The sequence below is a fragment of the Puma concolor genome, chromosome F2, assembly GCF_028749965.1.
Source record: "Puma concolor isolate L17-30 chromosome F2, mPumCon1.1.hap2, whole genome shotgun sequence".
Classification (NCBI taxonomy): domain Eukaryota; kingdom Metazoa; phylum Chordata; class Mammalia; order Carnivora; family Felidae; genus Puma; species Puma concolor.
Genome location: NC_141684.1, coordinates 37,397,741 through 37,425,704, shown reverse-complemented (window position 1 = coordinate 37,425,704; position 27,964 = coordinate 37,397,741). Strand labels below are relative to the sequence as shown.

Below are 27,964 nucleotides of genomic sequence, written 5' to 3'. Positions count from 1 at the left end.
AATCCCACCCCTTCCCAAAAAAGTGGTCAGCACTTTTTAGAAAATCCAGATGATTTAGGAATTCTGTAAAAAATGTGACGGTTGAAAAAGTTAGCTGACTTTGGAGGCAAATATGTGAGTTTCCAACAAGGTTCCATTTAAACTACTTATTATTCTCCAGGTCAAGAAAATGGGCCAGAAGCTGATTTCTAGATATGTCCTACAGATCCAACTGTCTGTAAGCTATTATAAGATCTGACACCAGGGGAGAAAACTATTCCAGGCAGAGAGAACGGCAAGTTTAAAAGTCTACAAGTAAAGGTGTACTTGGCATCCTCAAAAACACGAAGGAGGGATGGTATAAGATAGGAGAGTGACAAGAAAGAAGTTCAGAGATGCAGCCTAGGACAGATCATGTGGAGTGAAGCTGTACAGGCCATGGTAGGGATTGTGGATTTTTCCTCCAGCACAGTTGGAAGCACTAGCAGAGTTCTGAGCAGAAGAAAGACATGATCTGATTTACGTTTCACAAGTTATCACTATGGCTACACTGTGGAATAGTGAGTGGAAGATAAGATGATGGATGAGCTAAAGAAGCTATTACAATAGACCAAGAAGAGGATAGTAGCTTGGACTAATGGAATAGTGGTGGTGAGGGTAAGAAATGGTTGGATTATAGCTAAATATTGAAGGAAGCACCAGAATCTGATGGATCTGATGTAGGGTAAGAAGGGAAAAGGAGGAGTCACTGTAAGTGAAGGTTTTTGGCCCAAGCAACAGCAAGAATGGAGAGGCTACTTAATGAGGTGAGGATGATGACTGAGAGAACACGTCTTAGAGTGAAGAATTTGGTTGCAGACAAGTTAACCTTGAAATTCTTGTTAGATATTCAAGTGTAGATTAAAGAGGAGAGTTAGATGTACAAATGTGAAGTTCAAAGGAGAGTTCCAGCCTAGACACAAATTTATGAGTCGTCAGTCTACATATTATTTAATAGAGGAGATTATAATGCAGCGGGTGTAGATGAAGACTGAGAAGAAGTAGCCAGGAGATATGATGAGATGAGAAAAGGTTTCCCGGAAGATAAGTGAAGAAAATATTCAAGAAGGAGGGCATGGTCTACCATGTCAGGTGTACTGGTATATTAAGATCAAACCCAAAAGGTGACCATTATATCTGGTAACATGGAGGTCACTCATGACTCTGCTTTAGTGGAGTGGTAGAGATAAAACCCTAGAGTGGAAGGGTCCAAATACATTTGGAGTGAGTTCAAGACAGAATGGGAGGTAAGAAAGTGTATATTATCTTTGTACTTCTGCCTAATTATTTCCCGAAGACAAATTTCTATAAGAAGAATTGCTGGAATATAGAACATGCACATTTTTTAAGGTTTTACTCCTACTGGTAGTCTATGAGGGCCTTTTCATTCTCTAGTTAATTCATATTTCTTTGAATAACAGTGGGTTGAAGATATTCTCTATTCACTGGCCATTTGCATTTCTTGTTTTATGAACTACCTTTCTCTTCATATCCTATCCTTACTGACTTGTAATATTTTAAGCAAAATTGAAGACTGAAAGTCTAGAACTTCTAAGACATTACATTTCCAGTGTAGGTTAGGTACCCAGAACCCTTCCACCCGTTTTCATCCATTCACCTTTCCTAGGCAGTATTTCAATGATATACTTATGGATGAATGCTATTAGGCCTCTGGAAAAGAAGGCAATGGAAATTCTAATTTGCATGTTATCTATCCCCTAACATAAACTATTAATAAGTACATTTTCTTCCTTTGCTTAAAGGACTTACCTACAGCTGTATTAGTTCCACCAACATTTATATCATTTTCATCATCAAATTCAATCCTGACTCCTTTTCCATTGCCTGCTGAGACTCCACAACCTCCGCTTCGACAGAGAGAAATTGGAACAACACCATAGACATAGGCTAACATAATAGGAACACCAATACCTAAAGAGGAATTAAATTAGTCATTAGAAGGCAAAAAATAAATCATAGAAACATGACTTTTTAGAAAGCCTTTTCAAGAGAAAATATACAGGAGAAAAGTGCTGTTGCTCTCCAACTCTTGCCCAAAGTGGATTTACCCAGCTGATAAGGGGAACAAATTCAAAGCTCCGAATCTTTCAGGTGACACTCATGAGGTGAAAAAAGAGGTCAACCTTTTTAAGTGCCAAGTCTTCAAACTGTATGGGGTGAGGGAGGGAATAAGCCACTAAGAATTTACCAATTATCCTAATGCTAGGCTCTTGAGTCTATAATACTTTTAACCAATACAATTACTCAATGAGAGGTTTTCTGTAGGCTCAGTTTAAATTGTCCTTAAATACAAAAGTAATTATCGTTGGGATGAGCACTGGGTGTTGTATGGAAACCAATTTAACAGTAAATTATATTAAAAAAAAAAAATACAATGCTTTCAATTCTTCCACAAAACTTAAAACTTGAGATTATTGTATTTTTTTTTTTAATTTTTTTTTTTTCAACGTTTTTTATTTATTTTTTTTGGGACAGAGAGAGACAGAGCATGAACGGGGGAGGGGCAGAGAGAGAGGGAAACACAGAATCGGAAACAGGCTCCAGGCTCTGAGCCATCAGCCCAGAGCCCGACGCGGGGCTCGAACTCACGGACCGCGAGATCGTGACCTGGCTGAAGTCGGACGCTTAACCGACTGCGCCACCCAGGCGCCCCAGAGATTATTGTATTTTTAAGCATTTTCTTACCTACAGTTACTGCAGCTACAACTGGAGATACTATTACAGACAATGTTACACCACCTGTTATGGCCAAATTCCGTTTGTGCTTTGAAACGTCCTTGCCTTCGTATCGGTTGTGAATCTTGAATTAAAAATAAAAACGAGGTGAAGATTTAAAAACACATTACGTATTTAATTTAAATGAAAGTCTAGACATACATTTGATAGTAATTTAAAGTGATTTCTTTTATAATTTCATTCACTTAAGTGTCCTAATTGAAGACAAATGTTTTAATGTTCTTAAACCACATTCTTACACATAGTTTACTCCTCATTAATAATTTGCTTCAAAAAGACAGTGATTTAATAGATTTTACTTTGTGTTTACTTTTAAATAGTCTTGAGTAAATGTATAATCTTATTCAAGAATAGTTAAAATCATGTTTTGAGCAAAGAAGAAATTAAGAATATTATTTTCAACACAGTTATGAATTGGATATTTACTAATAGGATTACTCCTAAGAAATTTAGCATTTCACAGGTTTCTAAATAAACATCCCTGAATGGTAAAAGTTGGCTTCTAGGGGAGATTTCTACAACTTTTTTTTTTTTTTAATGTTTATTTATTTTGAGAGAGAGAGACAGAGAATGTGAGCCGAGGAGGGACACAGAGACAGACACAGAATCCAAAGCAGGCTCCAGGCTCTGAGGTGTCAGCACACAGCCCGATGCGGGGCTCAAACCCATGAACCGTGAGATCATGACCTGAGCCGATGTCAGACACTTAACCGACTGAGCCAGCCAGGCAGCTCCCCCTGCCCCATTTTTTAAAAAAATTAACCTTTAACAAGCAGTACGAATAAGCAAACACCACTAAATAAGTCACTTAGATTCCTTTTTATAAAGAAAAATATTATCAAATGACTCAGAATCCTGGGGTCCCATTTATAGCTCAAAGTAAAAAGGTGAAAGAGGGAAAAAAGAGAATGCTGCTGCCAGGGGACAGAACTTAGATCTACTTAGCATCTTTGTATACAATATAAGTAGTAATAAATAGAATTTAATATCACATTGAAAGTGGCTTGGGAGATATATGAACTTCAAGAAACAGCTCAGTATCTGGGATGCCTGAGTGGCTCAGTTGGTTAAGTGTCTGACCTCAGGTCAGGTCATGATCTCACAGTTTCTGAGTTCAAGCCCCATGTGGGGTTCTGAGCTGACAGCTCAGAGCCTGGAGCCTGCTTCCGATTCTGTGTCTCCCTCTCTCTGCCCCTCCCCTGCTCATGCTCTGTGTGTGTCTCTCTCAAAAACGAATAAACATTAAAAAACAAAACAGGGGCGCCTGGGTGGCGCAGTCGGTTAAGCGTCCGACTTCAGCCAGGTCACGATCTCGCGGTCCATGAGTTCGAGCCCCGCGTCAGGCTCTGGGCTGATGGCTCGGAGCCTGGAGCCTGTTTCCGATTCTGTGTCTCCCTCTCTCTCTGCCCCTCCCCCATTCATGCTCTGTCTCTCTCTGTCCCAAAAATAAAAATAAAACGTTGAAAAAACAAACAAACAAACAAACAAAAAACAGCTCAGTATCTTTGGTCTCGTGAGTTGCAAGGGCTAAAGCTAGTAAGTACATTTCTCCTGTTTCAATAGAGATTCACAACAGCCTTCAAAAGTGTGCAAGTAGTCTCTAACATAAGATACTTGACTTATGAACAATATTACAAGTGAGGTTTAATAAAATAATTATTATTATATGGTTATTTTGAAGGCTATGAGGTACAATGAGTCTTGTGAAATATATTAAACAGTGAGAAAGCTGGGGTGGGGAGGTGGGAGAAGCATGCGTGGGACAAGAAATATTCCTATTTCCTAGTCAGAATCTTGTTTCCCAGCATTGACTATATGTTCCTATGGAATGGGCCTCTATAATTGCCTCAACAGTCCCTGCAGGTAGAGATGGCAGCCCCTCCCAAAGGTATCTTTCATTACCCTTCAGTACTGCAGCTAATTCTTGCTCCTCTCCCAACTACCATTCCTGAAAAACAGCACTGAAGCAGAATAAAGCCAAAACTAAAAACTGACAGAGTAAACAGGAACCCTCCAGAAAACTTTTCACCCTTAAGCACTAATGTTTAATTACAGTGATCATATCATACTACTTCTGGTTCAACTTAATTTTTTCTATTTTACTATTTTGTGCCACATTTTCTATTTGTTATTGCAAATAAAGACTAAACTTTTAGGTACTTTATCAACTTAATAGGTTTGCCTGGGCTGATTTGTATCCCCAAATACCGCAGAGAAAATTGTTTCAATGGAAAACTAATTCATCAACTTGTAGATGTTTGAAAAAAGGAGACTGGTAACTGCACCTAAGACTTGAACAATGAGGTAAATAATCCCTCCTCTATAAATTATTTGTAAGTGTGTGCAGTACAACAGTCTCTATTTACCTTCTACTTCTATTTCTAAGTATCTGAATAAACAGTTTTGTTTTTAGCAAAGGCTTGCTTTGGATAATCACATGGAAAAATTATTATAATCAGCTATTATGTATGGGACACTTTAAACAAGCTTAGTTACTTAAAACCTTCCATAATAAACATTTGGCTCATAAGTATCTATGTTTATCCTTGGTCCCAAAGCTTATTTTTTTAAAAAATAGTATGTATTGTTATTTTTCTGATTATAAAAGTAATATATGTTGAATATTTAAAAATGTGCCTGTTATATGGAAAAGGATCAGCTTTGTCTTGAGTTTGGTCCCAAAAGTCTTAACTGGAATTTAATGAAACAATTCAAAGGGAAACAGATTCTGACTCAACATAACAATTACAGATAACAGGCAACAGAATGGGCTGCTTCAGGAGTTGGTGTTTCCCCCATTACTGAAGTGCCCAAATGGCTAGAGGAATTTATCAGGATTCTTACATAAAGAACGTATCTGGGGGCGCCTGGGTGGCGCAGTCGGTTAAGTCTGACTTCAGCCAGGTCACGATCTCGCGGTGAGTGAGTTCGAGCCCCGCGTCAGAGCCTGGAGCCTGTTTCAGATTCTGTGTCTCCCTCTCTCTCTGCCCCTCCCCCGTTCATGCTCTGTCTCTCTCTGTCCCAAAAATAAATAAACGTTGAAAAAAAAAATTAAAAAAAATAAATAAAAATAAAAAAGAATGTATCTGTGTTTACATCCTAGCTCTGCTTCCGTTTGTGTAACTCAAACTTTCCTAAACCTCAATATTCTAACACATAAATTTCTGTGAGTTTAAAAGGAGTCAAAGTACGTAAAACACCCAGCACACAGTACGAGCTATATGCCTCTGCTCTATTCTGCAATTAGATACCTTCTATAGTTACTTCTCAATTCTGATTTTCTATTAGCCACTAAGTGACTTCTTAGCCACTTCACAAATTATCCCTTTAACTTTTCAAAAAAGAATTATTGAATAGCTAATGAAATATAATTCATCATTCACAGGCCACTCACTGGTAATTATTGGTGTTTGGACCTTCAAAAGATTGTTATAATCTACAAAACAGCATATTTAGTAATAGCAGTAATCTAAGAAAATAAAAGCTTTGAACTAAAGTTCAAAATAATTCAGGAACTGGCTAATTATTCTTTGCCTTGAGGGCATGTGTTTTTTAGCCATTAACTTTTTCTAGACCTGACTTTACAAGGATATACATCCATGCGAAAAATATCAGGTGTGTCCTTCAATACTTTACACTTAGAGTTAGAAAGGTTTACAATACAAATGTACTCAAGTTTTCAGATTCAGGTAATTTCAAAGCAAGTCTACTTTTTAAAAAAAAATTTTTAATCTTCATTTATTTTTGAGAGAGAGAGACAGAGTGTGAGCAGAGGAGGAACAGAGAGGGAGACACAGAATCCAAAGCAGGCTCCAGGCTCTGGCTCGAACTCATGAACTGCAAGTTCACGACCTAGCTGAAGTCAGATGTTCAACTGACTGAGCCGCCCAGGTGCCCCAAAGCAAGTCTACTTTCTAATGCATTCGTATGAGTTTGCTGAATGCTGAAAATTTATTATTTTATGAAAAAGTAGTTTTATACTGAAAATACTAAAAATGATCTTTCAAAACAAATAAAAGGCAAAACAAAAATCATCAACCTTAATCCTAAAGATTTAGAATAAGATATTAAACTAATAAGGAATCAAGCATTTTACCTTACGGCCCACATAGACAGGAATGCCAATAATCATTGCAGGGATAGCAATGCCAGCTATTAAAGCAATTCCTACAGGAGCACCAACAAGTGTCCCCAGCTGCCACAATATCTTCTTCTTTCGGCTCCAGGGTTTCTTCCCCCAAAAAGTACAACCTGATGGACTAATGAAAAAAATTATAACTGTAACCACTGTAAAACATAATAATGACTACAGAAAGACTCTAAAAGAAAATGACTCTAAAATGAATTTTTTCATTTTAGACTCTAAAGAAATGACTCTAAAAGAATTTTCATACTTAGGAATGAGGTTTTTTCCCTTTCTTTGAATTCTAGGTTCATTAAAAGCCAAAAAAAAAAAAAAAATCAGCGTAAGAATCACCATAAATTATTTTAAAAGGATACTGATAGGGGCACCTGAGTGGCTCAGTCGGTTAAGCGTCAGACTTTGGCTCAGATCATGATCTCACGGTTCTGTGCTGACAGCTCGGAGCCTGGAGCCTGTTTCAGATTCTGTCTCCCCACTCTCTGCCCCTACCCTGCTCACACTCTGTGTCTCTCTCTAGCTCTCAAAAATAAACATTAAAAAAAAATTTTTTTTAAAGAATACTGATAACTAGAATTCAGGTTAAATATTTATCCCTAGGGGCGCCTGGGTGGCGCAGTCGGTTAAGCGTCTGACTTCAGCCAGGTCACGATCTCGCGGTCCGTGAGTTCGAGCCCCGCGTCAGGCTCTGGGCTGATGGCTCAGAGCCTGGAGCCTGTTTCCGATTCTGTGTCTCCCTCTCTCTCTGCCCCTCCCCCGTTCATGCTCTGTCTCTCTCTGTCCCAAAAATAAATAAAAAACGTTGAAAAAAAAAATTAAAAAAAAAAAAAATTTATCCCTAGTTCTCCATTAGCCGGAAAATGTTAGTTTTTGAAGAGTAAATTAATGCAAACATGCTTATTTCTATCCCTGTTTTAGGCATACAATTATCTGATTATATTAAGCTCACTTTGTGGAATAAATGAGGAAATTTATATATGAGAAAATTAAGTGGAATTATTTATGACCTAGCATAATTACATGGGGGTATAAAATACTAGCTTTCTAGTTTAAAAAAAAAACAAAACAAACACAAAAAAAGAAGAAATCTAGGTTTCCTATTTTTGACTAATCCCAAATGACAAGCACAATAATTTGGTTCCATTTAAATTTATGTAACTGAAATAAAACACATCCCTCTAAGAATCTTATAAGCACCAAGTTTAAAAATGCTTAGGATAACACAGTTTCAAATTCTTTTACAATATAAAATTATATTTAGATACAAATAGCTCCTTTTCCCTTCCCACCCAAGTACTAACCAGGCCTGATCCTGCTTAGCTTCCCATATCGGACATGATTGGGCGTATTCAGGGTGGTATGGCCACAGACTAAATAGCTAGCTCCTACTATAAACTTACCTTAAATAATGTAAATCTGAGATTTCTTTCATACATAACCAACAAAACTCACAACCACAGACAGCACATGTCATGTGATTACAGCTCCCATCATTCATCTTTATTATATAAGCAGCACATCGTGGACATGGCTTTATATCATCAGCTATCAGGAAAACAGAGAGACATGTTTGTTTAGTACATAAAACTGGTCTAAAAATAACAATTTTAGTAGATAATCAATTGCAGCAATGCCAAAAAAATCTTAACATATCAGATTGTTAACTGAAGAAAGGAACATACTTTATATTAAATTTTCAAATTGTAAACATTTTCAAACACAGAACAATGAGAACAAACAGTGACAAAATAATAAAAAGAGAAAGGAGAACCAAGGACAGCCCTGGGCAAACTGCAAACTACATAAAGTTTGTCTTTGTTCCTACCTCATAGCTGTCTTCTCTGAGTGGCACTTGATATTCTAAAACTTTTCTAACCATCTCTACTTTATTAAAATGTAGATATTCTTTATACTACAGAATAGTTATCTTTGTCCTTTTTTTATTCATTTATTCAAATGCTGTTTCTGGATAATGCACAGTAATATGGTTACAATGCACACAGGTGCTAAGTTAAAATCAAATGGTACATAACTTTTGGAATCACTAACATAGAATACAAGTTATCTCAAATTACACAACTATTTTGAACTTTGGCATCTAAGAGCAACCAGTAAATTATTTTCTATTATTAGTAGTGAGGTATATTTTCTAACTATACACAGTTAAGAAAAGATATGCATGGTACTAGCCATTGAATTCAAGTATTTGTTCCATTTTCTTACATGATAAGCATTAAACTATATTCTAGTTTCCTTTCTAAAAGTTTTATGGTCATATTTTACAGTGAATTCAGCTTTCCTTACTGCTTCTTTAAGAGCCAAAGCTGGTTTTTAACTTAAGAACTCATCAATGCTCACAATCAGTATTTTAACAATTCAAACAATTTTGAGCAAACTGGTAACTCTATGCAGCCAGATCAAGAATATAAAAATTAAAAATATCCCTAAGTCATGATTTCAATGATCCAAAGGACATAAAGTCTGCATTAAAATATTTTTAACACTGGAGCATAAATTTTAAAAAGCTAGCTTTTATAGGTGATATAATGTCTAGTACATCAAATTAAAGAAATACTATCTGCTTAACTGGCATATTAATTGATAAACTTCCTCATTCCAGAGTATACTCAAGTAGTAAATATCTCAATTAGAGGTGGGAGTAAAGACACTCGACTTTGGCTCTGATACATTCAGAACAAAATGAAAGGGGACATCCTCATTCATTCTTATGTTCTAAAAACACAAAACAGCCTTTCAATACGCTTAGATTACGTTAGAGAATGAACACCATAAGGGATTTTTTTTTGAGGTCTCCTTATAGATGTGCATGTTTTCACTGTGTACTTATCTACAAAAGGCTGTTTTGTCTTTGTCTCTTTTCTTAAAACAAATTAGAAAAAAATTCACTGTGTACATATTTTTCTCTCAAAATGCAAAAATCCTAAATAGAGCTATTTTACTGATTAGATGGTCAACTGATGCCCCATTCCCTGAGCATCAATTAATCCACAGCTGCTTTATGTTAAAAGTTTCCTGTTTGTATTTAAGGTGGGTTTGACAAAGTTTTGTGGTTTTTTTTTTTAAAATCATATTTCTATTTGCTGTTAAAATATGGGCTGGCCTACTGTCATATTAAGAAAAAAAATAACAGGTTACAAAACACTATATAATTTGTTAAATTTGTCAAATCTCAAAATTTGTTTAAAAATTTTCCCACCCCCCACCATAGTACCTGTAAGGACTTACAACAAAATGTTAACAGTGGTTATCTCTTGGGGTGGTAGCATTAGGGAATAGTACACAGGGGACAGTAGAAGATAGGGGAGTGGAAAACCAATTAAATGTATTTTTAATAAAGGGGGAAAATATAGTAACAAAAGTGAAAAATATAGTTATTTAAAATGTGAACTCCAAGAGCATAAACTCCCTAGTAGCTATAAGGAAGTGTCTCATGTAGATGCAATACTGTCACAGTTTAAAGACAAATATAATCACAATACAGCACTCTTACTTATCTTCAACTCACTCATAAGGAACAGTCAACTGATTATTATCGTTATGTCAAGCAATCTTTAAAAGTACAGCCAATTTTTCAAAGAATCATGATAATGGGAGACAAAAAATACCAAGATATCTGGAATAATGGGAATTAATAAAACCATTTCAGATGGTAGTTTCCTTCCCTCTTCCCCCCGCCAGCCAATAAGCAGCCAAGTTCAAGTTTATAGATTATATCAAAAGAAACTATCACATAAACATTTGTCCTGAGAGTTCTGATTTTTAGAGCACTGAAAGTAAAAAGGCATGTACTTAAATTTTCAGAATTATAAGATTTTTGAAATATGGAAAAATTCCAAATGAACTTTTTAAAATAATCACCTTGGGAGGCTATATTTATTCCAACAATGCTACTATTTGGCTCAAATCATTTGGGAAGTTTTTCTTTCATAATTACTTTCAAAGCAACTTAATATAAAGAAAATCACTCTCGAGAGCACCTGGGTGGTTCAGTCGGTTATGCAACCAATTCTTGATTTTGACTCCGGTCATGTGTCTCATGGCTTGTGACTTCGTGACCCACATTGGGCTCTGCACTAACAGTGCACAGCCTGCTTGAGATTCTCTCTCTCCCTTGAGAGATCCCTGCTTGAGATTCTCTCTGCCCCTCCCTCCCTTGCACTACCTCTCTCTCAAAATAAATAAACTTCAAAAAAAAAAAAATTATTCCCATGATCAGACAGTCACATTTTACTTTGGATATATCCCAAACCGGTGATTCAACTTGGTATGATATTCTAGTGGTTAAACTTAGCTCCAAAGGAACTTCTGGTCATTTCCAAATATCAAACTGACATTAAGAAGATAGTTTAAGTGGCTGTATTAGTATCTAAAGGTTATGACCAATAAGGTGTTCCAGGGTAGCACTGCTGAAAAAAAAACAACAACATAAAATCCCCCATGGTGAATACTGTAAGATCAACATTTATTTGGATGACTAAATCATGATGTTTAAAATCAATAACAAATGCAAATCTCTAGCAGGTGACTGGTTTCTCTAGTTTCTCCACCTCTAACAGCCAGAGCACCTACTATGTGTCAGGAAATGTTTCAACCTTATAGACATAAGTATTATTAATATCTTCATTTTATAGCTGAGACAACTTGCTCAGGGTTGCACAGAGAATTAGTGGAGAAGCTACAATTCATATCCAGAGACACTGATTCCAGGGTCAAGTCTGTGACTCAGTATGTCATGTGTCCTATAACCAATCAACACCCATCCCTACATTTAAAAAAGAGGAATATCATTTCCAAGTGGACCATTCAATGGCTACAGCGGACTCTACAGGGTACAGTTTACATATATCAGGTCCTCTCTGAATTGCTTCTGGACCCACACCTACAATTCATTATTAATACCTTTGAGTTCCACCCCAAATCTTCAGGAGAGTAAGCAGAAACAAGTCAATCAGCAAACAAGCATGAAAATCTGTGTACATTATATAAAATATTAAATGTTGACTTTCAAGTTTATATCATTTTAAATGTTTAATTTAAAATTCAACTTTAACTACTGAATAAGACTTTTCTCTGATAGCATTAAGTATATGACTATCTCAATAATACACTGCTGGTAGGAATGTAAATCATTTTCTTGACAAATTTCTGTACTTTCCAAGTTTTTCCATTTTATAATTAGTGAGAAAAGTATTTTTCTAAAAAAAACTATTTTTCTAAAAGTATTTTTCCTAAAAATCCCAATAAACAATGAAATTTTGTAAATGGGAAATATTAATTTTTGGAATTTTTACTCAAAGAACATTAAGAGATTCAGAAAAACTTTTTAGGGGCGCCTGGGTGGCTCAGTCCATTAAGCGTCCAACTTCGGCTCAGGTAAACGATCTCATGGTTCGTGAGTTCGAGCCCCGCTCAAAACGTCAGGCTCTGTGCTGACAGCTCAGAGTGTGGAGCCTGCTTTGGATTCTGTGTCTCCCTCTCTCTCTGCCCCTCCCTCACTCATGCTCTCTCTCCCTCAAAAATAAACATTAAAAAAAATGTTTTTTTTTTAATTTTTGAGATTTAGAAGATGCATACATTGTTTGTGTACATATCCCCAGGTAATTTTTAAATTCTTAGCCAAAGACACAAAATTCTTAGTGTCCTCCCCACTAAGGTATGATTTGAATCCTTGATCACAAAATTAGAAGAGACATCTGTAAATAAAAGATGTAGTATTTCACAAAACATGTAAATGAAAGAATTCAAAAAATAAATACCATTTTAAACCTGTAACTTTGTGATATTTACACAATTAGAAATAATCTAAAGGTAATATATTCAAACTTAATATTTTATTAAAAATCTTTGCTAAGCTTTGCATAATACACCTTTATAAATTACAATTTCAGACATCCTTAGCTATCAGTTATGCAAATCATCACGGCACTTCACTTTTTTACAATAAAATCTTTCCAACCTCAGTACCATTTTCTTCCACAGCAAAGATTGAGTGCTTCTGAGACAGAAATGCCAACACATAAAACACTTTCAAAAACTGAAGGGAGAAAAGGTAATAACAGGAACTGAATGCTGCAGTTTTTATTAAGATAACTATAGTGCTCTGTATGTGTCAAGTATCTTATTAGAAAAGTTAGACATAAGTACCTGCTGCTCCAGATTCTTGACTATAACTAATGGATGAAGAACGTATAGTTCTCAGACGTAAACTCTGGGCTCTCTCTTGCCGAGCAGCATCACAGGTCTGATTGGGGTGCCAAATTTGTTTACAGTGGTAGCAAAACTCTGTTCCACAGCCTTCTCGCCCACAAGTTAATTTTGGACAGCTAGCACATCCAAATGCTATCACAGCGTATCTTCAAAGAAGAATAAAAATGATTTCAAATGTGACATAAAAGAAGAAATATTAAGTAAAACAATTAGCCAACTTCAGTGCTATTCCTGTTTTCTATTTATGCATGACCAAATAGTCATAAACTCTATCTCATCAATATAAAAGGGGGGGAAAAGTGAACAATTCATAAATGAAGACATACAAATGGTTCAAAACATTTTTAAAGTTCCATTGTTAACTAAGATGGCAAACTACATATATAGTTAACTTAATCCCAATTTTATAAAAATTCTATTAAATTAGTATAATATGCACACAGAAAACACTAGAAGGAAATACACCAAAAATCTTGACAGCCGTTTTGCTGGTATTAGAGTTCTAATTTTCTGTTTTATATATTTATACATTTCTGACTTAAAAATTTTTTTTAATGTTTATTTATTTTTACGTGGGGGAGGGGCAGAGAGAGAGGGAGACACAGAATCCAAAGCAGGCTTCACACTCTGAGCTGTCAGCACAGAGCCCCATGTGGGGCTCAAACTCACGACTTGTGACATCATGACCTGAGCTAAAGTTGGACACTTAACCGACTAAGCCCTATAGGCACCCCTATACATTTCTGATTTTTATAATTACTTGTTACTTTGAAAATCAGAAAAACAAAAATATAACCTATTTAAAATATAATGACTGTGAATGAGCTATAAGTGAATGGCAAACTGCCAATTCATAAGTTTTGTGATTATCTAGTATTTATGCATAAATTCTCATATTAATGTTTCTAAGGCACATGCTGAAAGTGCTCTTTGGTGCCGATGTCCTACCAAAAAGTACATAAACTTGAATTCTCAAGCAAAAAAAATTTTTTTCCACTTAAGATAAAAGACTGAGAATAGTAGATTCATGACTTGCCCCAATACCTATTCTCTAAGTTAATATTTTTGTCACTTTCATGTTTATTTTTGAGAGAGAGAGACGGACAGAGTGAGCATGCACGTGAGCAGGGGAGGGCTGAGAAGGAGATATAGAATCCAAAGCAGGCTCCAGGCTCTGAACTGTCAGCACAGGGCCTGACATGGGGCTTGAACCCATGAGCCGTGAGATCATGACCTGAGCCGAAGTCAGATGCTTAACTGACTGAGCACCCCCCGATATTTTTGGCACTTTAATAATTTATTTAAAATAAATTCTGGGCACTCTTGGACATTTATCCCAGAAAAATGAAAACTTATGTTCAAACAAGTACACAAATGTCTATAGCAGCTTTATTTGTAACAGCCAAAAACCAGAAACAGTTTAGATGTCATTCTTCAACAGGTCAATCAATGGTTAAACAAACTGGGGTGCATATATACCATGGACTGCTACTGGAGAACAAAAAGAAACTACTGATACACTTAACAACTCTCATAAATCTCTGGGGAATTATGCTGAATGAAAAAAGTCCGTCTCAAAGTTATATATACTGTATGATTCCATTTATACATTTTTGAAATGACAAAGTTTTAGAAATGGAAAACTGACTAGAGGTGGCCACAGGTTAAGCGATGGGGTAGAGGAGCCAACAGGGTGTGATACAGGTGGATGTATTTATAAAAGAACAACAGGTATATGACTAAATATACATACACACACCAGTAAGTACAAGTAAAACTGGGGGAATTTAAGATTGGTAGATTATATCAATGCCAATATCCTGGTTGTGATGTTGTCTTATAGCTTTGTAAAATGGTACCACTGGGGCAAACTGTGAAGGATACACAGGATTTCTCTATTATTTCTTATAATTACACATGAATCTATAATTATCTCAATAAAAGTTTACAATAAAAAATGTTTAGGGGATTCTGGTTCTCTTTGAAAGAGACACAAACAAGTCTTATTTATATATAAGAAGCTTTTGGGGCGCCTGGGTGGTTCAGTCGGTTGGGTGTCCGACTTCGGCTCAGGTCATGATCTCGCGGTCCGTGGGTTCGAGCCCCGCGTCGGGCTCTGTGCTGACAGCTCAGAGCCCGGAGCCTGTTTCAGATTCTGTGTCTCCTTCTTTCTCTGACCCTCCCCTGTTCATGCTCTCTCTCTGTCTCAAAAATAAATAAATGTTAAAAAAAATTAAAAAATATATATATAAGAATCTTTGTAAATATCAAACATTTCCTTTTGCCTGGAAACTTAGGGGAGTTTCCAGGGTTCCTTTTGTTATTGGCAGTAAAATTTAAACAGTAACTGTCACTGAGATTTTTATTAAATTTCAAAATAATCTACAAAATTGTAAAGTTTTAATAGTCAAGAAGTTCCTCCACTTTTGGACCCTTTGCTTCCTTAATATCTTCTATCTTACCCTTTAAACTTAAATTTTACGACTTAAATTCCATTTTATTTTTGATAGACCAATTCTGCAATTACCACTATCTATCATAAATATGTCCAAGCATGACTAACTCAAAGGTAATTTATGTATCGGCGTCAGGTAATTTAGCAAAGTTTAATTTCCTGAGGGCTTATTCATTGCATTCTCAATAAAAAGAAAAAAGTCCTCAAAGACTCTACACTTTCTCTTCTACAAATTATAACCCTAAGCAGTCTTTAAGGTAGTAATTTCACTGAAAAGGAAATGACCTTCTCTTCTAAAACTCTTTTCTAACCTAGCTTTTCTTGAAGGAAGGGAGAAAAGGGACACAGGGAAATCTCTGTGTGTATGCAGGGGACAATGATGCTAAGACTGGCTGTTTTTTAGGCCAGTCACAATTATAAAGGCAGAAGAAAAATTTAGGTTACCTGGTCCAAATTCCACTTCTACCCCCTATTACTGAATAGTTTCATGTAAATTACATCATCTCCCTACAACTAAGTTTTCCCAAAAATATAACAGGGACTCAAGAAGTTTGGCTTAGGCTCAGTAGTCACCCAAAATCAACTTCAGCTTTAGCCTTGATCTTTAGAATGCCAAATAAGCAATTCACCATTTCAGTGATATTTCTAGTATCTCTGCACCTGTGTCTGATTAATGACCATGTGATCATACAAGTTACTATCCTTTCTACAGCAATATAAATAATGTATGTCATTTTGGATTATTAGTATCTGAATATTCATTGTAAAATAACCATTAGTAGGCATTCTAGACAGAATAAAAATCTTATGGCTTTATATGGTGAAATTTTACTGGACAACTTAAGTTGGAAAAATAAAATGCAATAATTATTAGTGATGACTGTGAAAGCCAAATTTAGATACAAACTAAAGAACTTTCAAACAATTAAATAGGGAAACAGATTTACAGTTAATATGAACATTGAGAGTGCTATAACAGAATTTAGGAAGAATATAGCCATTTTGAGTAAATAAGTATTTATAAAAAATATGAGGTAGATGAACAGAAATTAGGTTATATCAGGGCGCCTGGGTGGCTCACTCAGTTAAGCATCTGACTCTTGATTTCAGCATAGGTCATTATCTCACAGTTGTGGGATCAAGCCTGGTGTTGGACTCCACACTGAACATAGAGCCTGCTTAAGATTCACTCTCCTTCTCTCTCCTTCTGCCCCTCTCCCCTGCTTGCACTCTAAAATAAATAAAATTAAATTTAAAAAAGAAATTAGGTTATATCGTAATTCTAACCTCGGTTGAAAGTTGTTCAGTATACTACTATATCACTAAATAAACCTTTAAGAATTGACATACTTTTTAATGATTTAAGCTATGAATCTTTTAAGAAAAAGTCCTTATTAGAGAATTCTTCACATTTTGACAAGAAGAATGAAAAACAGAATGTCAACTTTGCCATTTTAAAATTTCATGACAAGATGCAGTGTATGGGTGGCTCAGCTGGTGAATCTCACGGTTCATGAGTTCGAGCCCCACATCAGGCTTTCTGCTGTCAGCACAGAGCCTGCTTCGGATCCTTTGTCCCCTACCCTGTCCTCGCTGCCCTTCCCCTAATTTCACATGTGCTGTCTCTCAAAAATAAACATTTAAAAAACAAAGTAAAATAAAATTTCATGACATGAGAATTTCCAAAATCTGATACAATATCCATGAAAACACAAAAGGGTATGGCAAGAAAACTGAGGTCTCAAAACGCATTTTATTCTCAATAATCAAACTTCAAACAGCTTCATAAATTGCTTTAAGATGAAAATTCCTTACAGTTTTGAGTCTAAAGACTTAAGCTTGTTGAAAATAACTGCTTATAAGTATTGAATATCTCTACTTAGAATTTTTTAAATATGCAGTATAATTATCAGGAGCAAACTAAACAGCTGACATGTAGACTAGTATCCTACAGTATGATGTCAAACACTTAACATTTGATTATTTTTTAAATTATTTTTTTAAATAAAATTTTATATTGGGGCACTTGGGTGGCTCAGTTAGCTGAACATCCGACTTTGGTCATGATCCCACAGCTCGTGAGTTCAAGGCCCGAGTTGGGCTCTGTGCTTACAGCTCAGAGCCTGGAACCTGCTTCAGATTCTGTCTCCCTCTCTCTCTGCCCCTCTCCCATTCGTGCCATGTCTCTCTCAAAAATAAATAAACATTAAAAAAAATTTTTTAGGGACACCTGGGTGGCTCAGTCGGTTGAGTGCCTGACTTAGGCTCAGGTCATGATCTCACAGTTCATGGGTTCAAGCCTGCATCAGGCTCTGTGCTGACAGCCCAGAGCCTGGAGCCTGCTTCGGATTCTGTGTCTCCCTCCCTCTGCTTCTCTCCTGCTCACGCGCTCGCGCACTCTCTCTCTCTCTCTCGAATATAAAATAAACATTACAAAAATTTTTTAAATTTTTAAATATAAAGTTTTATATTTACTTTTGTATCCTCTAAGTTCATCACACCATAATTAGTGATATTTGACTTTGGCCTTGGAGCAATATTAATTTGACATCTGGTCATTTGGCATTTGTTGAAAATGTAGGTTAGATGCATCTCAAAAATTAGGATATAATACTAAAAAGAGTTGTGATACATAAATAAAACTGTGTGTGTGGTTATACAGGGAGAGCGAGAGAGGAGAGAAAGAGGTGGGGAGAAAGGAGGGAGATGGGGGGAAAGAATATGTTCATAGCACGTTATGTACTCAAATATTAGAGATAAAGTAATAAGAAAAAGTATATCAAACTTGTTTTATGTTACTTCTCAGTATTTTTTTTAAAGGAAAAGCTAAGAAATCCAATCCCAGAACTAAACATTCACGTCCCAATCTGTTCAAATCACAAAGAAAAATAAGTTTATCTTTCCTAATTCTGTTTTCATGAATGTATATTTTGATTAAAAGTTAAGGCAGTCTACCAGTTTTTTCTTATGTTAACAGTTATTGAATACTTACTATATAAGTGTTCGTGTTCATACATATTCAGTCCTAATAATAACTTTGTTAGGCACATTCTATAATGCAGCAAGAATTAAATGTACCTAGCATTCACACGTTTTTGAAAGCAAAATGTTGGGCCTTTTGAAGATGATTTTCATTGTGTGGGAGCTGAACTTTTTTTCCATTGGAAAACAGCTCTCAAATTATAATGGAAGCCAATGGTAAAACTAAATATAAAATGCTTCCTTTAAAGAAACATTTCAGGAGTCTCTCTGCTCTGATGTATTAAGTGTTATGTGGGAAAAGAACACCCTCAGATGTCAGAGATAAGTGAATAATACTAGTTAACTAAACATCTTTGGCTTGAACAGTATTCACATCTTGGTTTAAAAGATACTCCATTTCCTTCTACAATCCATTATTTAACTCAAGTCTTACTTTCCATCTCTATTCTTTCTACTTAAAATGTTTTTAAGTTTATTCACCCATTTTGAGAGAGCAAGAGAGAGCAAGCATGCAAGCAGGGGAAAGGGGGAGAGGGGCAGAGAGAGAGAGAGAGAGAGAGAGAGAAGAGAGAGAGAGAGGGAAGAGAGAGAGAGGGAAGAGAGAGAGAGAAGTGAGAGAGAGAAGAGAGAGAGAGAGAGAGAGAGAGAGAGAGAGAATATCCCAAGCAGGATCTGCACTGTGAGTGCAGAGCCAGATGTGGGACTTGAACTCACAAACCCGGGGATCATGACGAGCTGAAATCAAGAGTTGGACGCTTTACTGAATGAGCCACCCAGGCACCCCCCTACTTAAAATGTTTAAGCCTCCCTATTTAGCAGGAGTGAAGGGATAGGAAGAAACGGGAAAGGTGCAAAGGGATTCGAATAGGGCAGTCTTTCCAGAAATATTTTCTGTTCACTGAATTGCTAACAGGAGGTCTATACTAACAAGTACTCAATGGTCAAGTTAGGAAAATGCTAAGCAGAATTACTTTTTAATTTTTTTTCTTTGTTAATCCTAGGATTTTCTAAAAAAATTTTTTTAACATATCAATGATCAGTAGACAGTGATTTCCAGAATTTATTTCACCATGATGTCTATTTCCTGGTAGAGTTTTACAGTACTAGAGTTCTACAAATTACACTAATGATCACACTTAGGAAGTAGGGATACCAGCTAGGATAGTATAGTCTGTCTATAGCAAATTCCTCATGAAGGAACAAGTAAAAAGAACAATAGCTGTATTTCACATGAAATGTAATCCTAAGAAACATATAATAGTCCCCAATAAAAATATTAAAAAATGAGAAAAAAGAAGAACGATTATCTAGGAATCAAAGATACATTTTTTGCCCCAAAGGTAAATTTTAACACAACCTTTAGAGAACAAAGAAAACATAATCACAAATACCCAAACTATTTGATCCAGATAAGGGGAAAAGTAAAATTTTGTATCAAAATCAACAGGCTCATGTTTCCACTTGCTAAAAGTTACTATTATTTTATGGAAAAGGAGTAACTTGCTTAATATATTTGGCAGAGTGTCTAGGTAATGTGAGGCTCATCTCCTGGTTCCCTCTTTCAGAAGCTGCTTACTTCCTACAGAGGACGAATTCTGTTGTGCTTTCCGCTACATGCTCCAGGGGAGGCTTACAGTTGTTGAGAACTGCCCAGACTATTTGGAGAAGTCAGTCTTATTTAGGAGTGAAGTGTAAGCAAGCTATTCTGGCTGCACATCTAAAGCCACACTCTTTAGTTAACTAATTAGTAGAGAGAGCTGACATGTCTCCTGTCATATCAACTTGGTTCTGAATGAAGGTTTGAGGGAACGTTTTTATTGATTCCCTTAAAACTCCATCAAAAATCTTAGTATCATAACAATGTCTGGTATAGCAGAAGTTTATACTGAATTACATAGCATTAAAATCTATCTAGATCAATTTTATGGTTAGGAAGAATAATTTTAAAAAGAGCAAACTCTCAGCTCAAGGTACTTTCAAACTCCCAGAATACTTTTATGAATGTCTATTCTAACAGATACAACTTACCACTAGTTATGAATTACAACTTCCACTGAAACATGGTTTACTCATGATGGTTCCCTATACACAAAACCTGCTGTTTTCTAAGTCACATGTACTTGTTTCCTCTGGAGAAAATAAAAGTTGGATCTGTTCTCTGTATAAAATTTCTAAAAGGTCAGCCTACAAAAGCATTTCCAGCATGTCAAAAGATGGTCAAGTTATTTTTTATTTTTTTAATGTTTATTTATTTACTTTTGAGAGACAGAGAGAAAGCACAAGTGGGGGAGGGACATAGAGACAGGGAGACACAGAATCCCAAGCAGGCTCCAGGCTCTGAGTTGTCAGCACAGAGCCTGATGTGGGGCTCGAACCCATGGACCGTGAGATGATGACCTGAGCTGAAGTTGGATACTTAATGACTGAGCCACCCAGGTGTCCCAAAAGATGACCAAGTTATGGCTAAAACCTTTTTGTAGGATGGAAATAAGAGTTATATAGATATTAACTGAATTTAAAATATTTAAATATTAAAATTTGAGTTTAAAATATTGTTTAGTTGCTATAGCTCCATTTAAGTTTATGAACAGTATCCTCCACCACAATAATTATATAGAATAATTTAAATATCGGCCAGTTTGACACTACACAAACCTGATTATAGCTGATCACATTGCTTTAAAGTGTTTTATTGACTGGGGTGCCTGGGTGGCGCAGTCGGTTAAGCGTCCGACTTCAGCCAGGTCACGATCTCGCGGTCCGTGAGTTCGAGCCCCGCGTCGGGCTCTGGGCTGATGGCTCAGAGCCTGGAGCCTGTTTCTGATTCTGTGTCTCCCTCTCTCTCTGCCCCTCCCCCGTTCATGCTCTGTCTCTCTCTGTCCCAAAAATAAATAAACGTTGAAGAAAAAAAATTTTTTTAAGTGTTTTATTGATGGTTCTTAAGATAGATGATTTATGTTTGTGGCATGTGGTTCATTCAACAACTCTTTGTTGAGCATGGGGTTAACCAATGGTTACAAAGAAAAATCAAATATATATATATACACACACATACACACACACACATATATACATTTTTGCCCTTGAGGGGCTCACAGACATTATTAAATCATTAATCATATTCTTCTATAATAAATGTTCCTATGTATTCAAAGCTCCCCATCAAAGTCAGAAGCACTCACCTGAGACAACAGGGATAATTTGTGCTGGTAGAAGGGTGGCACTGAAACAAGTGATGACCAAAACTGATATGCTCACTTTTTGCTATGTGCCTACAATGTATAAACCAGGCCTCCTGGGCAGAAGGTAATCAGATGTTTTTACTCAACACAGGTTTTATGCTTTCCTTCCTAAGTGCCCCTCACCCCAACACTTCTTAGCCACGGCCAGATTTTTCTCTGAACCTGTACAGACTGCATGTTCAAGAAGCAGTCTGGCTAACTTCATCCTGGTTAAATCATAGCACACAGGTTTGGCTCCTTCTCAAGAGGAGTTTTTAGAAATACTATCTTTTAAACAAGCTTCATCTGTCCTGGCCCTCAGAAGAGTGGAAAGAATATTAGGTCAGAAACCCTGAGAGATCTCAAATAGAAACCAGGTCAAGTTTTCTTTATGCTCTGAGCTCAGGGCAGTATTTCTCAAAGTGTGTTAAACTACATGTTTAAGTAAAATTAAGGTTAGACACACAAAAGGGTTATATTGATAAATGTCAAATGCAAAAGAAAAAATTCATAACTTCACAAACAGCATTTCTAGAAAAAAGCCTTTCAAATGTGTTGCACAATGAAAGGTATTAAATACTATATATGTGCCAATGGTCCTAGTTGCCTAAATATTTCTATGACTTACTGACAATCAGATATTTACCAGTATTCTTAATGCCAGATTTAAATAATAAATGGATTTTAAGTTAAAAAATGTCCTGGGGCACCTGATGGCTCAGTCGGTTAAGCGACCAACTCTTGATTTCAGCTCAGGTCATGATCTCGCAGTTTGTGAGTTTGAGCCCTGCATCGAGCTCTGCACTGACAATACAGGGTCTGCTGGGGACTCTGTCTCCCTCTCTCTCTATGCATCCCCTGCTCTTGTGTGTGCACTCTCTCTCAAAAATAAATAAAACATTAAAAAAAAAAAGTCCTTCTGTGGATCCAAAGATTTTAGTAAGTTCTGAGAGGGCAGGGATTTTTGGGTTTTGTTCATTATTAAATCTCTACTACCTGGCACACAGATGCATTAAATATTTGAGTAGCTGTCTGACTTAAAAAAATTTACAGCAAAACTTAAGAAATGGACATGAGGAATGATAAATAAGAGCTATAAAATAGTTGTTGTGTGCTAGGAATTATGCTAATAATAAAATTAAAGATCTATCCCAATTCTTAACACAATAGGACAGAGATTCAAAATCAGATCTGTATATGCTCATGCTAAGTAAAAATGAAACTTTTAATGAGAGTTTATGTAGTATTCTATGTTTTCAAGTTTTTTTATGTTTATCTACTTTTGAGAGAGAGCGAGCGTGTGCACCCGCACGCGCGAGCAGGGGAGGGGCAGAGAAAGAGGGAAACACAGAATGTGAAGCAGGCTCTAGGCTCTGAGCTGTCAGTACAGAGGCAGATGTGGGACTCAAACTCATGAACCCACGAGATCATGATCTGAGCTGAAGTCAGACACTTAACCAACTGAGCCACCCAAGTGCCCCTCTATGTTTTCAAAGTATACATATACATTTTAGGTTACTGGATGACATTTTCTACATAATGCAACCATAAAAGCCTACAGTGTAATCAAGTATATAAAATATGCTCTTAATCTTGAGAGACAGCATAAATCAAATGTAAATGAAAATACATACTTAAAAGTTATGTTGACATGTTTTCTTTGTCCTTTGTGGGTAAAATACTAACAACCACCAACCCAAAGTTAACTTATAGTCAATTTAATCAAGGCCAATTCTTTGTTAAACTTATATAACAATCAAGTGGTTGTTTTCCTAATAACAGAATCTATTAAAGTAGTTGTTTCTATTATTTTATGATATTTATACTTGAGTTAACATTTAATTTCTCCAAAATATTTAGAATATTAAGCCATTTTACTTTTTTAACAATGAAGTCTCAATGAGAAGAAAATGGGCGAAAATAACCCAAAGTATGAAATATTTTTAAATTTTACTGAAAAATGTCACACATACAAAAAGGACTTATAAATGAATACCCCTGTATCTACCACACAAACTAAGAAAAATATCAGTAGAGTGATCATATAATTAACAACCTAAACTGGAACATGTGAGAGCGGTGATGCTATTAAAAATTACACCAGTACAGTAAGTGTAAACTGAAACCACTGAGGGAAATCAGAACCCAAGGTTACCTCAGTTATCAGTGGCTTTAGAAGCCCCTTGATTGCCCCTTCAAATTCACATCTTCCTTTTCAATTGGTAACCATGAAACTCAATATGATTCATCCATTTTGCTTTTAATGAACAATTTTTTTCTTGTTTGCTATTACGAACCTTCTTAAACATGTCTCCTAACAAAATGTCTCCTGGTACACAAGAGTTTTTTCAAGGTATTTCACTAGGAGTGGATCTTTTAAGTTACAGGGTAAATGTGTATTCAATTTTAATAATAGTAATAATAATAATAATAATAATAATAATAATAATAATAATAATGGCAGTAGGTGAGCTACTCTTAGACATATGTTTTCTTCTGGTTCAATTTTTTCCTTTTATTTATAAAACTTTCCTTTGTAACCTGTTTTGATTTTGTTTTGGTGTTATTACATGTGATGACGATCTATTTTTTTCCCCTCAAAGAGCTAATTTTCACAATTCTGTATGTTGAAAAATCAATCCTTTCCCAGTTTATGTTTCCCCTAAAATCAAGTTCTTATATAAACAAGAATCTGTGTCAGCCCTTCTATTGTGTTCTATTAGGTTGATACAATTGATATCTATTTGGACCACATGATCAGTCAACCCAGCACCAGAGAATATACCTATTTACTGACCAGAAAGTTTGTGCCCAGGATTTACGGTCTCAATCTCTTAGGGCCACAGATTCTGACACGTAAGCCTTTTAACTTATTCTATCACTTTCAGACTTTTTCTTTTAAATCTATTAAATGCTTGAAGGAACTTGTGAAGCACTTCTTACCCTGAGGTTCCATGAAAGGTAAAAAACCATATTCTTTCTCCAGACAAAACAATATATAGGCATATTCCTCACTATTTGAAGTCTTGCTATAGAAGTATTTGCTATAATGATGTGTAAAAATGTTTTTATAACCTAACATTTGCTGTCCAACTTAAGATCTAATGAACGTGCACACTTGCACGGTGAAACTGCACAGGAGTCCAGGGGACCAAGTGATACAACTGTATCCAAGCTGTTCTTCTCACAGGATAAAGCCTCCTGTTCAAGTTATTTAAAGGTATTGTTCATTATCCCTATTTTCTTCCCATCTTTTTCTTGAGAGTTTAATTCTTCATGGATCTCAGAGTTTGCTTCTGTCATATACCTGGAAGCACAGCCAACCTTGGCCCGGTTTAGATAGTTATCTTTAACATAACATTTTATTATTTATATTCTAGTACAAGCTCCCTGCAGTAGAGGGGAGCATAGTTCAAATCTGATAATAGTATTTCTGAGTCCTTCACACAACTAATAAGTTCATAAAATGTTCAATAATTAGGTACTATTTTTAATGCTTTGTATTACACTGAAATCCTTGGTAGACAGTTAAGTGCTAGTTATAACTGGGAAAACTGGCTGTGATTTGCACAGGCTGGCAACATATCATTACTTTTCTCATTTAAAATTATGGAATGCAATTGACTGATGAATAAAGAAGATGTGGTATACATATACAATGAAATTTTACTCAAAGATCAAAAAGAATGAAATCTTGCCATTTGCAACAACATTCATGGAACAAGAACATATTATGCTAAGTGAAGTCAGTCAGAGAAGACAAATATATGATTTCGCACGTATGTGGAATTTAAGAAACAAAACAGATGAACAGGGGAAGGGATGGAAAATTAAGACAAAAACACAGAGGAAGGCAAACCATAAGAGACTTAAATACAGAGAACAAACTGAGGGTTGCTGGAGAGGTGTGGGGTGGGAGGATGGGCTAAATGGGTGATGGGCATTAAGGAGGGCACTTGTTGGGATGAGCCCTGGGTGTTATATATAAGTGATAAATCACTAAATTCTACTCCTGAAGCCATTAGTACACTATAGGTTAACTAACTTGGATTTAAATAAAATTTTTTTTTTTAATTTTTTTTTTTTTTCAACGTTTATTTATTTTTGGGACAGAGAGAGACAGAGCATGAACGGGGGAGGAGCAGAGAGAGAGGGAGACACAGAATCGGAAACAGGCTCCAGGCTCTGAGCCATCAGCCCAGAGCCTGATGCGGGGCTCGAATTCACGGACCGCGAGATCGTGACCTGGCTGAAGTCGGACGCTTAACCGACTGCGCCACCCAGGCGCCCCTAAAATTTAAAAAATAAAAAAAAATATGGAATATAGGCTAAATGCAATCTGAAAATTTGCTACTCAACAAGCTTTCAATAATAGATTCGATTCAGACAATAAATCCTGAAAACTTCATCTGAGAAATTAAACTCACATTCCACCCTCGTCTCTGATTATACCCACATAATCTTGGAAGTTCTGGGTTTTCCCCAACTCTTACTTACAATCTCTGGTTTACTAATGGTATGCTAAATAACATCCGGTATTTGCAGCTTTTGTTCTTCTTAAAAAACATATGACTGCTTATTCCTAGTTATAGCAACTGTACACAGTAAATGCTCTATAAAAAGAAAATGCTGTTAAACATAATGAAATACTGAAGCAAAATTATTATCAACGTTGAGAAAGTGGTACTTGTAATTAAAAACTTGAGACAACTGAAGTATTATATAACCTCTAGATCTTGAGACTAGCAATACTGACGTAATACCAACATGTACACATGACACTATGGCACACATTAAGGTATCATGTGCATGTTTCAAAAGGATCAGTTGAGTTTATACAACCGAAATCCACCCCCCGCATGAAAGCAAACAAAATCCCTGATCATTTCATCTGTTCTACCAAAATAACCGTTTTTCCAAATGAATGGGGAAAATCAACTTTGCCCACAACTACATCCTAGTACTCTATCATCTTATCCTTTTCTTCTGAAAATGCTCTTAAGTGAGTATGTGAAGAGATACAATATAAAAATGAGTAAGAGAAGATTCTTGCCATTAGCATCAAAACACTGTGCCTGGCACATGGTATGTACTCAAATGCATGTTTGTCTTACTGAATGAATGAATTACCTGACATGTTAGGATTTTTGAGTAATAGCTAATTCTTGTTTTATCCACAGAAAAAATATTAAAGAAAAAACAAACAAAATCTTACCCACAATCTGGAGCCGGACACCACCTACAATCAGGATCTGCAACAAGCCACCGTCTAAGCATAAATTCTTCGTATTTTTCCATCAAGACATCATCACTTAATATCAAGCGAATATCATGGGGATTAAACCGTTCAGTACATTCTGGGCAACTGATATTAACTCTACTTTCAGATATTTCTATCCTTAGATATTGTCGTAAGCAATCCACACAAGATCTATGATGACAAGTCATTATCTCAGGAAATCTGTCCTTAGAATGCCGCAGAAGGCACAAAGGGCACTCTATAAAGTCTCCAATTTGTTTGCTGAGAGAAGTTAATCCATTGTCAGAGGAGGTATTTGTAGAGAAAATGGAGTTCTTATCAGTACACATTTCAGAATGTATACTTTCAATGCTCGCAATTCCATCCACCCCGCCATTTAGCTCCCTTGATTTACGTTTGTTATCCTTTTTTCTCCGAAACAGAGAGCCTATTGAAATTCTTCTCTTTTTGGGTGCCTTTTTCACTGAAGGCAAGCTCACAGATGAGGCAGAAGACTGAAGATCACGATCTGAACCCATTTGCCGATGTAAACTCATGTCTAAAATGCTCATTAGAATTGAGTCAGGGTCTGTGTTTACACACAGCCCTTCATTATATTTAGAGATAAAACCTATTTCTTGTTCTTGCATTCAGATTAAGTCATGATGTAAGAAAATCCTACTTGGTTCCTTCGGTGAATTCTTGAAACAGCTGGACTTACAGAAGACGGTAATCATAGATGTTCTGAAAAACAAAACACAACACCAATATCATTTTACTGTATTCTTAGTCTGCATGTTTTTCTTAATAAACTTACAACTTTACTATAAAATTTCAAGCCAGTATGTTATTTAATCATTACATTGTTTTTTTTAATAAGGCCAATTTAGTGAGAAGTCTACACAAGAATGTAATATAGAATG

General features: G+C 36.0%; 1 protein-coding gene across 2 annotated transcripts in view; it reads right to left on the bottom strand.

Moving 5' to 3' along the window:
- Nucleotides 1-27,964, bottom strand: part of RNF19A (ring finger protein 19A, RBR E3 ubiquitin protein ligase) — a 58,111-nt gene that overhangs the window by 5,996 nt on the left and 24,151 nt on the right. For both annotated transcript variants that reach the window (XM_086694912.1, XM_086694914.1), the window contains exons 2-7: nt 27,018-27,785; nt 13,082-13,290; nt 8,317-8,461; nt 6,872-7,034; nt 2,725-2,839; nt 1,789-1,950 (exon numbers count right to left, since the gene is read on the bottom strand). In XM_086694912.1, the coding sequence (XP_086551038.1) occupies nt 1,789-1,950; nt 2,725-2,839; nt 6,872-7,034; nt 8,317-8,461; nt 13,082-13,290; nt 27,018-27,691 (1,468 nt within the window). In that variant the 5' untranslated portion in view covers nt 27,692-27,785. The remainder of the gene's footprint in view (nt 1-1,788; nt 1,951-2,724; nt 2,840-6,871; nt 7,035-8,316; nt 8,462-13,081; nt 13,291-27,017; nt 27,786-27,964) is intronic.